We start from the raw sequence: 15619 nt of genomic DNA, 5'->3' as shown, positions 1-15619 counted from the left end.
ACCAACCCAATTGACAGAGTGAAAAGAAGAAAGCTTGTACAGAATAAAAATATTCCAAAACATGTAATACAGCAAAAAATACTGGGTACCACCCTCCATATTTTCAAGCATGGTGGTGGCTGCATCATGTTATGGTTATGCTTGTAATCATTAAGGACTGGGAGTTTTTCAGAATAAAAAAGAAACGTAATGGAGCTTAGCACATGCAAAATCCTAGAGAGAAAATCAAGTGCACCTATAAGCCTACCGCTAGCTAATCAGATAGCTCAGATGTGTATGTGGAGCGTGCTTGCTTGTGATTCACCACAGACTGTGCTATTCTGTAGGTGGAGAGACCAGATCTCATGACCTACCAACCTCACCTCACCTACTCACCACTAGACGCAGTGCGTACGCCCCGTAGAGAGGTACACACACAATTCATGTTACAGTAAGTAACTCATAAAGGCTGTTTAGAAAGAGAAGTGTGATGTGACTGCGTTCTCCTCTTCCATCCCCAGAGATCCCTCTCTCCTCCCTCCATCTCTCCTCCTCCCTCTCCTGAGGTAAGACACTTCTTCAGACCTCTCTCCTTTCCTGATCTCCCCTGTCTCCCCCTCCCTTTATTTCTCTGTGTTGCGCTGTGTAGATATTTCTCTTCATCCAGTTACCCAGCAGCACTAACTCTCTCCCTTTCTCTCCATATATTTCTCTCTCCGCTCTCTATTCTCTCTCTCAGCTGAAGGTGTGTAGGGAGGATGGAGGATCTCCAGGAGGCTCCACAATGCAGCTCCGAAAGACATCCATTCCCCTACAGCAGCATTTCCACAGGCCAGGTACACACACATGCACGTATGCACGCACAAACACACACACACACGTGCACCAACAAACACACACACACATACTTTTCTAATTCTGTGTTTTATTTCAGATAATGGTGCCAACATCTACATGAAGATGCCTAATTTTAAACAGGGTATTGTATATTTGTGTGTGTGTTTGGCTTCGAGATTTGTGTAAGCCTGTGTGTGTGTGTGTGTGTGTGTAATTCTTTCTCTCCCTGTCTGTAGAGGTCAGCAAGCAGAAGGTGATGGGCAGCATTATCCAGTCATCTAAGTTCCCAGCAGCTCAGAAACCAGACCCCAACCTGCCCTCAAAAATAGAGACAGAGTACTGGCCCTGTCCTCCCTCACTGGCTGCTATGGGTAAGATCCACGCACCCACATACATGTTTGTTTTACTATCCTTGTGTGGACCAGACAATTGATTCCTATTGATAATAATAGTTTTCCTAACTTCTAACCCTTAACCTATACCTAACCCCAAACACCTAACCCTATGGAATGAGTTTACCACCCCTGATGTCAATTGAAGATTTATACTCAGTCGTTTCTCACACAGTTTTCAAGATTCTGCCCTCAATGCATAGTCTCCAATAAAGACACATCCTATTATGCTCCTCACCACCACAGATCTGTCAGGTGTGGTGGGGTGTGTGTTATCCCTGAGTAATACCTGTGTGATTAATTCAAACCAAGTACTGCTCCAAAACCTGTTGATAAAAGTTGTGTATTGCATTTAATGCTTTGAAGGTAGTGATTAGAAAGTTTTCCTGCAGATTTTGTCTGACCCCAGTAATGAGAGTATGGGCACAAACTGCAAAAATCACTGGAGCTGGAGACTCACATCTCCCTCACTAGATTTAAGCACCAGCTGTCAGAGCAGCTCACAGACCACTGCACCTGTGCACCATCTGTAAACAGGCCATCCAACTACCTCATCCCCATACTGTATTTATTTATTTATCTTGCCTCTTTGCATCTCTACTTGCACATTCATTTTCTGCACATCTACCATTCCAGTGTTTAACCGTTCCGCTAGCGGAACCCCTCAACAACATTCCGCTGAAAAGTCAGCACTCGAAATTCAAAAATATTTTTTTGAAATATGTAACTTTCACACATTAACAAGTCCAATACAGCAAATGAAAGATACATTTCGTGTTAATCTACCCATCATGTCTGATTTTAAAAAGGCTTTACAGCGAAAGCACAACATATGATTATGTTAGGTCAGAGCCAAGTCACAAAAATACACAGCCATTTTTCCAGCCAAAGATAGGAGTCACAAAAAGCAGAAATATAGATAAAATGAATCACTAACCTTTGATGATCTTCATCAGATCACACTCATAGGACTTCATGTTACACAATACATGTATGTTTTGTTCGATAATGTGCATATTTATATCCCAAAATCTCAGGCAACATTGGCGCGTTACGTGCAGTAATGTTTTGATTCCAAAACACCCAGTGATTTTGCAGATAGCCACATCAAATCCCAGAAATACTCATAATAAACATTGATAAAAGATACAATTGTTATTCACAGAATTAAAGATAGACTTCTCCTTAATGCAACCGCTGTGTCAGAGCCCAATCCAGCAAAAGAAATATCCGCCATGTTGGAGTCAACAGAAGTTAGAAATAACAATATAAATATTCACTTACCTTTGATGATCTTCATCAGAATGCACTTCCATGAATCCCAGTTCGACAATAAATGACTGATTTGTTCCATAAAGTTCCATAAAGTCCATCATTTATGTTCAAATAGCCACTTGTTGTTAGCGTGTTCAGCCCAGTAATCCATTTTCATGAGGCGCGAGCACTACGTCCAGACAAAAACTTGAAAAGTTCCGTTATATGTCGTAGAAACATGTCAAACGATGTATGGAATCAATCTTTAGGATGTTTTTAACATAAAACTTCAATAATGTTCCAATTCAATAATGTTCCAACCGGAGAATTCCATTGTCTGTAGAAAAGCTGGAACGAGAGCTAACTCTGTCGGGAACGCGCGTCACGAGCCTGAGACACTCTGCCAGACACCTGACTCATTCAGCTCCCATTCCCCCCTCCTTTATAGCAAAAGCCTGAAACAAGTTTCTAAAGACGGTTGACATCTCGTGGAAGCCTTAGGAAGTGCAACTTCACCCCATAGACACTGTGTATTCGGTAGGCCAAGCTTTGAAAAACAAAAAACCTCAGATTTCCCACTTCCTGGTTGGATTTTTCTCAGGTTTTCGCCTGCCATATGAGTTCTGTTATACTCACAGACATCATTCAAACTTTTTTGTGTTTGCTATCCAATACTACTAATAAAATATATATATTAGCATCTGGGACCGAGTAGGAGGCAGTTTACTCTGGGCATGCATTTCATCCAAAAGTGAAATTGCTGCCTCCTATCCCAAACAGGTTTTAATTGCTATATTGTAATTACTTCACCACCATGGCCTATTTATTGCCTTACCTCATTTGCACTCACTGTATATAGACTTTTCTTCTTTCTACTGTATTATTGACTGTATGTTTGTTTATTCCATGTGTAACTCTGTTGTTGTATGTGTTGAACTGCTGTGCTTTATCTTGGCCAGGTCGCAGTTGTAAATGAGAACTTGTTCTCAACTAGCCTACCAGGTTTAATAAAGATGGAATTTAAAAAATATATATATATATATTTAAACAAATTGCCTGCATTTCTAATAATATATGCCATGAACTTTACAGTTTGTAGTAGGCCTATGCTATTTTCATCCTTAGGAAGAAGCAGGCTTCCGGGCCATTTAGATGACCTCTTTCTGCACATTGTTTTTCCTATTTAGCTGTGAGTGATTGTCAGAGACGTGAAAGCAATTTACTGTATGTTAAAAAGTCATGTCCATATAAGCTTATTTCTTGTAACAACCATCATACATTGTTCCTAAACTGTCATGGTCAAAACATATTGATACAACATTAGCTAAGATGGAGAGAAGTCTGTCCATAATAAAGCGCTGCTCTACCTTCTTAACAGCACCATCAACAAGGCAGGTCTTACAGGCCCTAGTTTTGTCGCACCTGGACTACTGTTCAGTCGTGTGGTCAGGTGCCACAAAGAGTGACTTAGGAAAATTGCAATTGGCTCCGAACAGGACAGCATGCCTGGCCCTTGGATGTACACAGAGAGCTAACATTAATAATATGCATGTCAATCTCTCCTGGCTCAAAATGGAGGAGAGATTGACTTCATCACTACTTGTATTTGTGAGAGATATCGACATGTTGAACGCACCAAGCTGTCTGTTTGAACTACTGGCACACAGCTCAGACACCCATGCATACCCCACAAGACATGCCACCAGAGGTCTCTTCACGGTCCCCAAGTCCAGAACAGACTATGGGAGGTGCACAGTATTACATAGAGCCACGACTACATGGAACTCTATTCCACATCCGGTAACAGTAGAATCAGATTTGTATTTATTTATAAAAATGCACCTTATGGAACAGCGGGGACTGAAAAGCAACACAAACATATGCATACACATACACGATAACATACGCACTATACACACACGTACACATGGATTTTGTGTTGTAGATATGTGGTAGGGGCCTGAGGACACACACTTAGTGTGTTGTGAAATCTGTTATGAATGTATTGTAATGTTTTTTAAAATTGTATAACTGATTTTAATTTTGCCCGGACCCCAAGAAGAGTAGCAGATTCCTTGGCAGCAGCTAATGGGGATCCATAATAAATACAAATACATTGTAAATGTCCATAAATTGTCTTAACTCCTAATCCTAATTCTAGCCATAATTGTAAGCCTAAACGGTATGAAGGACGGTATGGAGTGTTGCAATGTCGTTTTTCGTCACAAAAGGGACTTGTAATACGCTCCGGCATGCAATGTACTTTTGTACTACCTGAAAATTGAGAGACGCCTTATCATTCCTTTCGCAGCCGTTGTGGCTGTGTTGTCGCTTGGTTCCTTGATCTGATCTATAGGCTATTCATCAGCATAGTATTCATAGTCTATTCATCAGAATAGTATTCATAGGCTTTTCATCAGTGTAGTAGTAATCTCACCCCAAAAGGTATTTTGTATACAAGTAATAACCAGTGATTCCAGGCTAGTGTGAAATGGTAGAACCTGTTGTAGCCAGCTAGCTAGCCATGTGCTTTTTTTCTCTGTGACCAAAACATGATTTTCTATTTTTTGCTGATATCGGAATGAATACACAAGCAGCATATCAAACTGGGATATTGTTTTAGGTTACACCGGCATAAATTTGCAAACATTTCTAAAAATCAGTTTTTGATTTGTCATTATGGGGTATTGTGTGTAGATTGATGAGGGGAAAAACTGTAATACATTTTAGAATAAGGCTGTAATGTAACAAAATGTGGAAAAAGTCAAGGGGTCTGAATACTTCCCAAAGGCACTGTATAAGTATATTTGCCAGGGCATATTTTTTAAATTATAAATCTGATTTATTTCACATGATACATTACACAGTGCCATAGTTAAACACTCATTTCACGCCACTTTGAAACCGAAGTTACTTTTTCGTAGCAGGTTAGGAGAACTTACAGAGCAGGTTAGTAGAATTAACGTATCCGGTTAGGATAATTAACGTAGCAGGAATAGGAGACTGAGGTTAGGAAAAGGGTTAGGGTTAGCAAAAATGCTCCCCTAACCTGCTACGAAAATCCCTTTTTATCGAAGTGGCATGAAAAGAGTGTCCCAGCTAGCTTGCTGTGTTTTTAGCCAGGCTAATCTAGAGGCAAAAGAAACACACACATATTTAGGCGAGGTGCTGGCTAGCGGAGTAGAACACTTGAATAATTAAAAGAGAGCCACACACTCTAGGAACTCTAGGAGCTCAGATGGAATCATTTAATAACCAAGGTTTCGACAGACAAGCTGTCTTCATCAAGGTATAGCCAGGCTGTCAGCTAGCTACTACTAGCAAGGGAAGGCGGCAACACTTCACAAAATGAAATGACAGAAATAAAAAACTTTGCTATCGCCCCCTTATGAATGGGAGTGGGACATGTTACCAAAAGATGTCTGCTGTTCCAAAATTCCCACTCCACGCACATGAACGGAGTGAAGCTTGTAGTAAGTAGCCTTAAGCCTCAAATAGCCTTTTTCCTTGTGGGGTCCAGCGAAATGTCCCCACAAATTTCCTTGCTTTACCATCCTTGTGAGGACTTCCGGTCCCTACAAGGATAGAAAAACCAAACACACACACACACACACACACACACGTGATTGGATAGGTAGAAGTAGTGTGTGGTCTGACCTCTCCTGTTGTTGCCACAGAGATTGAGTGGAGGAAGAGGAAGGAGGAAGAGGAAGAGGGGAAGGATGAGTTTGAAGTCCTGACTAGTGACGCCAAGACACTACAGGAGCAGGAGCTCCACAAGGTAACTCTTGACATGGATTCCTTCTTCGTAATGTATTACATAAGTGCTTATTCAGTATATACAGTATATTATCATAGGAAGTTTTACCGTCTTCACTAATCAATATTTATCGATTGATGGTGTGCATGGGTGTGTTTTGTGTGTGTGTGTGTGTGTGTGTGTGTGCATGGGTGTGTTTGTGTGTGTGTGTGCATGGGTGTGTTTGTGTGTGTGGCGTGTGTTTGTGTGTGTGTGTGTGTGTGTGTGTGTGTGTGTGTGTGTGTGTGTGTGTGCTAGATCAAGTCTAACCTGGGCAGGCTGATCCTGAAGGAGGAGAAGGAGGAGCAGGAGAAGGCTCTACTTGACCTTGGCCGCAGGAAGACGCAGTCACTGCCAGACAGAACACACATGCACACAAGTAAGTTACAGTCCATTGTGTGTGTCTGTGTGTGTGTGCTAGAACCTGATTCTGATTGGTTGCTCTGATGTCTTCAGGTTTCTCCTTGAAGGTGTCCTCCAGCTCAGGTCTGACCAGGGTGAGTGTACAGTGTGTTTACATGTGTTGCAGTAAGTGTGTGCGTGAGGATTTATATGTGTTACCTCTGTGCAGATGCAGTCTGCAGAGTTCACTACAGAGGGAAATCAAGGCAAAACAGGTAGGCTACATTTATCATGTATTACAAAAACAGTTGTAGTAGTGAAGTAGGACCTACACAATCAGTTTCACCAAATTACGATTTTGTGTCACTGGTCACATACAATACCCCATGTATACCTCATCTCTGTACCCCACACATATAATTATTTGTAAGGACCCTCAGTCAAACAGTGAATTCATAACAAAAATTCAACCACAAAGACCAGAGAGGTTTTCCAATGCCTCGCAAAGAAGAGCACCTATGGTAAGACTTGAAAATGGCTGTCTAGCAATGATCAACAACCAACTTGACAGAGCATGAAGAATTTTATAAATGATAATTATTGATTGATTCACAAAATTTGTCATTATGGAGTATTGTGTGTAGATGGGTGAAAAAATCAATTTAATCCATTTTGAATTCAGGCTGAAACAACAAAATGCACATTCAGTGCATTCAGAAAGTATTCTGACCCCCTGACTTTTTCCACATTTTGTTATGTTACAGCCTTATTCTAAAATGGATTCAATAAAATATTTCCCTAATCCAATCTATACACAATACCCCATAATGACAAAGTGAAAACAAGTTTTTAGAAAATGTTGCTAATTTATAAAAAATATAAAACCTTGTCTTATGTACGTAAGTATTCAAACCCTTTGCTATGAGACTTGAAATTGAGCTCAGGTGCATCCTGTTTCTATTGGTGATCCTTGATGTTTCCACAACTTGATTGGAGTCCACCTGTGGTAAATTCAATTGATTGGACATGATTTGGAAAGTCACACATCTGTTTATATAAGGTCCCACAGTTGAAAGTGCATGTCAGACCAAACCCCAAGCCATGAGGTCGAAGGAATTGTCCGTAGAAATCCAAGACAGGACTGTGTCGAGGCATAGATCTGGGGAAGGGTACCAAAACATTTATGCAGCATTGAAGCTCCCTAAGAACACAGTGGCCTCCATCATTTTTAAATGGAAGATGTTTGGAACCACCAAGACTTTTCCTAGAGCTGGCCGCTCGGCCAAACTGAGCAATCGGGGGAGAAGGGCCTTGGTCAGGGAGGTAACGAAGAACTCTTAATGGTCAATGACAGAGCTCCAGAGTTCCTCTGTGGAGATGGGAGAACCTTCCAGAAGGACAACCATCTTTGCAGTACTCCAACAATCAGGCCTTTATGGTAGAGTGGCCAGACAGAAGCCGCTTCTCAGTCAAATACACATGAAAGCCTGCTTGGAATTTGCCAAAAGTCACCCAAAAGAAACAAGATTATCTGGTCTGATGAAACCAAGATTGAACTCTATGGCCTGAATGCAAAGTGTCACTGCTTTTGGAAACCTGGCACCATCTCTACGGTTAAGCGTGGTGGTGGCGTTTTTCAGCGGCGGGACTGGGAGGCTAGTCAGGATCAAGGAAAAGATGGACAGAGCAAAGTACAGAGAGATCCTTGATGAAAACCTGCTCCAGAGTGCTCAGGACCTCAGAATGGGGCAATGGTTCACCTTCCAACAAGACCATGACCCTAAGCACACAGCCAAGACAATGCAGGAGTGGCTTCGGGACCAGTCTCTGAATGTCCTTGAGTGGCCCAGCCAGAGCCTGGACTTGAACCAGATTTAAAATCTCTGGAGAGACCTGAAAATAGCTGTGCAGCGACTCGCCCAATCCAACCTGATAGAGCTTGAGAGGACCTGCAGAGAAGAATGGGAGAAACTCCCCAAATACAGGTGTGCCAAGCTTGTAGCGTCATACCCAAGAAGACTCAAGGCTGTAATCGCTGAGGTGCTTCAACAAAGTACTGAATAAAGGGGCGGCAGGTAGCCTAGTGGTTAGAGTGTTGGACTAGTAACCGAAAGGTTGCAAGATCAAATCCCCGAGCTGACAAGGTAAACATCTGTTGTTCTGCCCCTGAACAAGGCAGTTAACCCACTGTTCCTAGGGCATCATTGAAAATAAGAATTTGTTCTAAACTGTCTTGCCTAGTTAAATAAAGGGGGAAAAAAGGTTCTGAATACTTACATAAATTTAATTTTTCCGTTTTTTTATTTTTAATAAATGTGAAAAAAATTCTAAACCTATTTTTGCTTGTCATTATGGGGTATTGTGTGTACAGTCGTGGCCAAAAGTTTGTGAAAATTAATATTTGTGTCATTCTCAAAAGTCTGCTGCCTCAGTTTGTATGATGGCAATTTGCATATACTCCAGAATGTTATGAAGAGTGATCAGATGAATTGCAATTAATTGCAAAGTCCCTCTTTGCCATGCAAATGAACTGAATCCCCCAAAAACATTTCCACTGCAATTCAGGCTGGAGATCACTTTGTCATGCTGATTGAGTTTGAATAACAGACTGGAAGCTTCAAAAGGAGTTTGGTACTTGGAATCATTGTTCTTCCTCTGTCAAACATGGTTACCTGCAAGGAAACACGTGTTGTCATCATTGCTTTGCACAAAAATGGCTTCACAGGCAAGGAGAGTAAGTAAGATTGCCAGTAAGATTGCACCTAAATCAACCATTTATCTGAACATCAAGAACTTTAAGGAGAGCGGTTCAATTGTTGTGAAGAAGGCTTCAGGGCGCCCAAGAAAGTCCAGCAAGCGACAGGACCGTCTCCTAAAGTTGATTCAGATGTGGGATCGGGGCACCACCAGTACAGAGCTTGCTCAGGAATAGCAGCAGGCAGGTGTGAGTGCATCAGCACGCACAGTGAGGCGAAGACTTTTGGAGGATGGCCTGGTGTCAAGAAGGGCAGCAAAGAAGCCACTTCTCTCCAGGATAAACATCAGTGACAGATTGATATTCTGCACAAGGTTCAGGGATTGGACTGCTGAGGACTGGGGTGAATCCCCTTTCCGATTGTTTGGAGCATCTGGAAAAAGCTTGTCTGGAGAAGACAAGGTGAGCGCTACCATCAGTCCTGTGTCATGCCAACAGTAAAGCATCCTGAGACCATTCATGTGTGGGATTGCTTCTCAGCCAAGGGAGTGGGCTCACTCACAATTTTGCCTAAGAACACAGCCATGAATAAAGAATAGTACCAACACATCCTCCGAGAGCAACTTCTCCCAACCATCCAGGAACAGTTTGATGACGAACAATGCCTTTTCCAGCATGATGGCACATCTTGCCATAAGGCAAAAGTGATAACTAAGTGGCTCGGAGAACAAAACATCGATATTTTGGGTCCATGGTCAGGAAACTCCCTAGACCTTAATCCCATTGAGAACTTGTGGTCAATCCTCAAGAGGTGGGTGGACAAACGAAAACCCACAAATTCTGACAAACTCCAAGCATTGATTATGCAAGAATGGGCTGCCATCAGTCAGGATGTGGCCCAGAAGTTAATTGACAGCATGCCAGGGCGGATTGCAGAGGTCTTGAAAAAGAAGGGTCAACACTGCAAATATTGACTCTTTGCATCAACTTCATGTAATTGTCAGTAAAAGCCTTTGCCACTTATGAAATGCTTGTAATTATACTTCAGTATTGCATAGTAACATCTGACAAAAATATCTAAAGACACTGAGGCAGCAGACTTTGTGAAAATGTATATTTGTGTCATTCTCAAAACTTTTGGCCACACCTGTAGATTGATAAGGGGGGGGGCGCTATTTAATCAATTTTAGAATAAGGCTGTAACGCAACAACATGTGGAAAAAGTCAAGGGTTCTGAATGTTTTCTGAATGCACTGCATATATACAGTACCAGTCAAAAGTTTGGACACACCTACTCATTCAAGTGTTTTCTTTATTTTTACTATTTTCTACATTGTAGAATAATAGTGAAGACATCAAAACTATGAATGAACACATAAGGAATCATGTAGTAACCAAAAAGTGTTAAACAAATCAAAATATATTTTATATTTGAGATTCTTCAAAGTAGCCACCCTTTGCCTTGATGACAGCTTTGTACACTCTTGGCATTCTCTCAACCTGCTTCATGAGGAATGCTTTTCCAACAGTCTTGAAGGACTTCCCACATATGCTGAGCGCTTGTTGGCTGCTTTTCCTTCACTCTGCGGTCCAAACCATCTCAATTGGGTTGAGGTCAGGTGATTGTGGAGGCCAGGTCATCTGATTCAGCACTCCATCACTCTCCTTCTTGGTCAAATAGCCCTTACACAGCCTGGAGATGTGTTTTGGATCATTGTCCTGTTGAAAAACAAATGGTAGACGCAAAATAAACGCGAACTAGATGGAATGGCGTACCGCTGCCGAATGCTATAGTAGCCGTATCGCTGCCGAATGCTATAGTAGCCATGCTGGTTAAGTGTGCCTTGATTTCTAAATAAATCACGACAGTGTCACCAGCAAAGCACCCCCACACCATCACACCTCCTCCTCCATTCTTCACGGTAGCAACCACACATGCTGAGATCATCCGTTCACCTACTCTGTGTCTCACAATGCCATGGCGGACACATCAGACTAAAGGACAGATTTCCACCTGTCTAATGTCCATTGCTCGTGTTTCTTTGCCCAAGCAAGAGTCTTACTTTTTATTGGTGTCCTTATGTTGTGATTTATTTGCAGCAATTCGACCATGAAGGCCTGATTCACGCAGTCTCCTCTGAACAGTTGATGTTGAGATGTGTCTGTTACTTGAACTCTGTGAAGCATTTATTTGGAGTTAACTCTAATGAACGTATCCTCTGTAGCAGATGTAACTCTGGGTCTTCCTTTCTTGTGGCGGTCCTCATGAGAGCCAGTTTCATCATAGCGCTTTTTGGTTTTTGCGACTGCACCTGAAGAGACTTTCAAAGTTCTTGAAATGTTCTGTATTGACTGAACTTTTGACCCACTGGGATGTCTTAAAGTAATGATGGACTGTTGTTTCTCTTTGCTTATTTGAGCTGTTCTTGCCATAATACGGACTTGGTCTTTTACCAAATCGGCCTATCTTCTGTATACCACCCCTACCTGGTCACAACACAGCTGATTGGGTCAAACGCATTAAGAAGGAAAGAAATTCCACAAATTAACTTTGAACAAGGCACACCTGTTAATTTAAATGTATTCCAGGTGACTACCTCATGAAGCTGGTTGAGAGAATGCCAAACGTGTGCAAAGCTGTCATCAAGGCAAAGAGTGGCTACTTTGAAGAATCTCAAATATAAAATATATTTTGCTTTAACACTTTTTGTTGTTTACTACATGATTCCATATGTGTTATTTCAGTTTGTCTTCACTATTGTTCTACAATGTAGAAAATAGTCCAAATAAAGAAAAACCCTAGAATGAGTTGGTGTGTCAACTTTTGACTGGTTCTGTATATACCGGTACACACAGTGGCCAGTTGCCTCCAGAACAGCCTAAATTCTGTGGGTAATGGATTCTACAAGGTGTGGTGTTCAAATTATGCTCAGTTGGTATTAAGGGACCTAACATGTGCCAGGAAAACATTCCCCACACCATTCTGTTGACACCAGGCAGGATGGGGCTATGGACTCATGTCCTGACTCTGCCATCAGAATGTCTTTCCACTCCTTAATTGTCCAGTGAATGTGATCGCGTGCCCACTGGAGACGCTTCTTCTTGTTTTTAGCTTATAGGAGTAAAACCTGGTGTGGTCGTCAGCTGCAGGAGCCCATCTGTGACAAGGAATGAGGAGTTGTGTACTGTGTCGTTATTTGCCCCAATGCCTGTATGCCTGCTTCATATAGCAAGCTACAGCCATGTAACTCACTGTCTGTAGGAGCAAACTATTTTCGTGAACAGGGTGGTGTACCTAATAAACTGGCCACTGAGTGTATATTAAAGTGTATATCTACAGCCTTTTATATGTTGAATATAAGTATGTAATTATCTTCTTTTCTCTTGTCTCTCCCTGTTGTGTTGTGCAGCTGAACAGGTAAGGGTGTTGTTATGCCAGGATATATTCTGATCAGCACCAGATCTGCTTTAATATCTAATTGAGCCCACATCTGTAGCCTTGACATGCGATCTCCACGAAAGCGATAATATTGCCTTTTAAAAAGCTGTGTTGTCTACAAGTGTGGTCAGGCTGAATCCCGGCCTTATTTACATACCGACTCTTCCCTCTGCTCAAGTCATATCTATCTACCTCCAAGCCATTTTGATTACACAAACGGCGTGTGTGTGTGTGTGTCTAGAAAGGAGAGGCACCGCGGGAAAGGATGGACAGAGGAAAGTCACTGCCAAGTATGCTGGAGCAGAAGGTGAGCACTGGTGAATACTCTCACCACGCATTCATGCACACAGGCAAAAATATATATAAAGACCCAGCCAGAACTGTGTGTTCTCCTCAGATCTACCCATATGAAATGCTCATAGTCACACATAGAGGGCGCTGCAATCTGCCGCCAGGCGTGGACCGTACCAGATTGGAGGTGTGTGTGCGTGTACATATATATGTGTGTTATTACTCAAATGTACAGTCGAAGTCAGAAGTTTACATACACTTAGGTTGGAGTAATTAAAACTAGTTTTTCAACCACTCCACACATTTCTTGTTAACAAACTATAATTTTGGCAAGTGGGTTAGGACATCACTGTATCACAATTCCAGTGGGTCAGAAGTTTACATACACTAAGTTGACTGTGCCTTTAAACAGCTTGGAAAATTACAGAAAATGATGTCATGGCTTTAGAAGCTTCTGATAGGCTTATTGACATCATTTGAGTCAATTGGAGGTGTACCTGTGGATGTATTTCAAGGTACCACGTTCATTTGTACAAACAATAGTACGCAAGTATAAACACCATGGGACCATGCAGCCGTCATACTGCTCAGGAAGGAGACGTGTTCTGTCTCCTAGAGATGAACATACTTTGGTGAAAAAAGTGCAAATCAATCGCCGAACAACAGCAAAGGACCTTGTGAAGATGCTGGAGGAAACCAGTACAAAAGTATCTATATCTATATCAGTAAAACGAGTCCTATATCGACATAACCTGAAAGGCCGCTCAGCAAGGAAGAAGCCACTGCTCCAAAACCGCCATTAAAAAAAGCCAGACTACAGTTTGCAACTGCACATGGGGACAAATATTGTACTTTGAAATGTCCTCTGGTCTGATGAAACAAAAATAGAACTGTTTGACCATAATGACCATCGTTATATTTGGAGGAAAAAGGGGGAGGCTTGCAAGCTGAAGAATACCATCCCAACCATGAAGCACGGGGGTGGCAGCATCATGTTGTGGGGGTGCTTTGCTGCAGGAGGGACTGGTGCACTTCACAAAATAGATGGCATCATGAGGGATGAAAATTATGTGGATATATTGAAGCAACATCTCAAGACATCAGTCAGGAAGTTAAAGCTTGTTCGCAAATGGGTTTTCCAAATGGACAATGACCCAAGTGTAAGAGTATATACTTTACGTCCGTCCCCTCCCCCCGACCTGGGTGCGAACCTGGGACGTTCTGCACACGTCAACAGTCACCCTCGAAGCATCGTTACCCATCGCTCCACAAAAGCCGCGGCCCTTGCAGAGCAAGGGGAACCAGTACTTCAAGGTCTCAGAGCAAGTGACGTCACCGATTGAAACGCCACTAGCGCTCACCACCGCTAACTAGCTAGCCATTTCACATCGGCTACACTCACCCCCCTTTTGACCTCCCCCTCTTTCCTCAGCAACCAGTGATCCGGGTCACGGCACCAATGTAACAGTATAGACTTTACGTCCGTCCCCTCACCCCAACCTGGGCGCAAACCAGGGACGCTCTGCACACATCAACAGTCACCCTCAAAGCATCGTTACCCATCGCTCCACAAAAGCCGCAGCCCTTGCAGAGCAAGGGGAACCACTACTTCAAGGTCTCGCACACCACCGCTAACTAGCTAGCCATTTCACATCGGCTACACAAGCATACTCCCAAAGTTGTGGCAAAATGGCTTAAGGACAACAAAGTCAAGGTATTGGAGTGGCCATCACAAAGCCTTGATATTGTTAGAGTTGCGTAAATTCGAATCTGGTATCAGGATAAATATGACAATGAGTTACTGATTGTATACTATGTATTTTTTATTAGCTAAGCAATAAATGGCAAATGCAACTTTCGTATATACGGGCTCACTGTAATACCACGCAGGGCAGAACAGGGAACTGACAGGATGTACGTAAACAGTGTTCTTATACTGTGATAGGCCAACAGACGGGTTGGAACTATGTCTATCACAGTAGAGGCTGAGTGTGGTTTAGACTTGCTCAGCCTATCGCAGGCGCTCAGACTGGTTCCCGCCTCTTGGCGCTTCTTGGAGTCCTCCCTCCGTCGATGTATAGATTCTTACTGTTCTGGTATCGCAGCCTAGTTATAACAGTTGCTCAGTTCCTGCTATTGTGTTGTTCAGTATTTTTCTATCTCAGTTAAACCTTGTGATGACCACCCCTCCCTATACCTGATTAACCACAACTTTGTAAGATACAGCAAGTCACACCATGTTCTCAATATTGTCACATACAAACACAAGGACAAAGCATCTGCTGGGCTGTTATCTACAGTTTTGCAAAATGCAGGTCACACCATGTTACTCAGTTCTTGTCACACACACAAACAGGCAAGTAGATGTAGCAAGCAGTTGTTTAATCTCATGATGATGCTCAAGTGCACAAATGCAGATACTTCACACAGCCAACATCAGATAATATTTAACCATATATATGGTAATGGCTATAATGTAAAACACAGAATCCCACAACCTCAATCCCATAGAAAACGTGTGCTAGCAAGGAGGCCTACAGACCTGACTCGGTTACACCAGCTCTGTCAGGAGGAATGGGCCAAATTCACCC

At 42.4% G+C, this 15619-nt stretch overlaps 1 protein-coding gene across 1 annotated transcript in view; it reads left to right on the top strand.

Moving 5' to 3' along the window:
* Positions 1-15619, top strand: part of LOC115121363 (dematin-like) — a 42437-nt gene that overhangs the window by 20800 nt on the left and 6018 nt on the right. The window contains exons 3-15 of the mRNA XM_065006832.1: positions 327-407; positions 501-545; positions 719-815; positions 914-958; positions 1053-1187; positions 6140-6243; positions 6520-6640; positions 6718-6758; positions 6833-6924; positions 12391-12458; positions 12709-12716; positions 12979-13044; positions 13135-13215. Coding sequence (XP_064862904.1) covers positions 327-407; positions 501-545; positions 719-815; positions 914-958; positions 1053-1187; positions 6140-6243; positions 6520-6640; positions 6718-6758; positions 6833-6924; positions 12391-12458; positions 12709-12716; positions 12979-13044; positions 13135-13215 — 984 coding nt within the window. The remainder of the gene's footprint in view (positions 1-326; positions 408-500; positions 546-718; positions 816-913; positions 959-1052; positions 1188-6139; positions 6244-6519; positions 6641-6717; positions 6759-6832; positions 6925-12390; positions 12459-12708; positions 12717-12978; positions 13045-13134; positions 13216-15619) is intronic.

The sequence above is a fragment of the Oncorhynchus nerka genome, linkage group LG22 (genome assembly GCF_034236695.1).
Source record: "Oncorhynchus nerka isolate Pitt River linkage group LG22, Oner_Uvic_2.0, whole genome shotgun sequence".
NCBI lineage: Eukaryota > Metazoa > Chordata > Actinopteri > Salmoniformes > Salmonidae > Oncorhynchus > Oncorhynchus nerka.
Note: the sequence above shows the minus strand (reverse complement) of the source record. Positions and strands in the feature narration are given on the sequence as shown.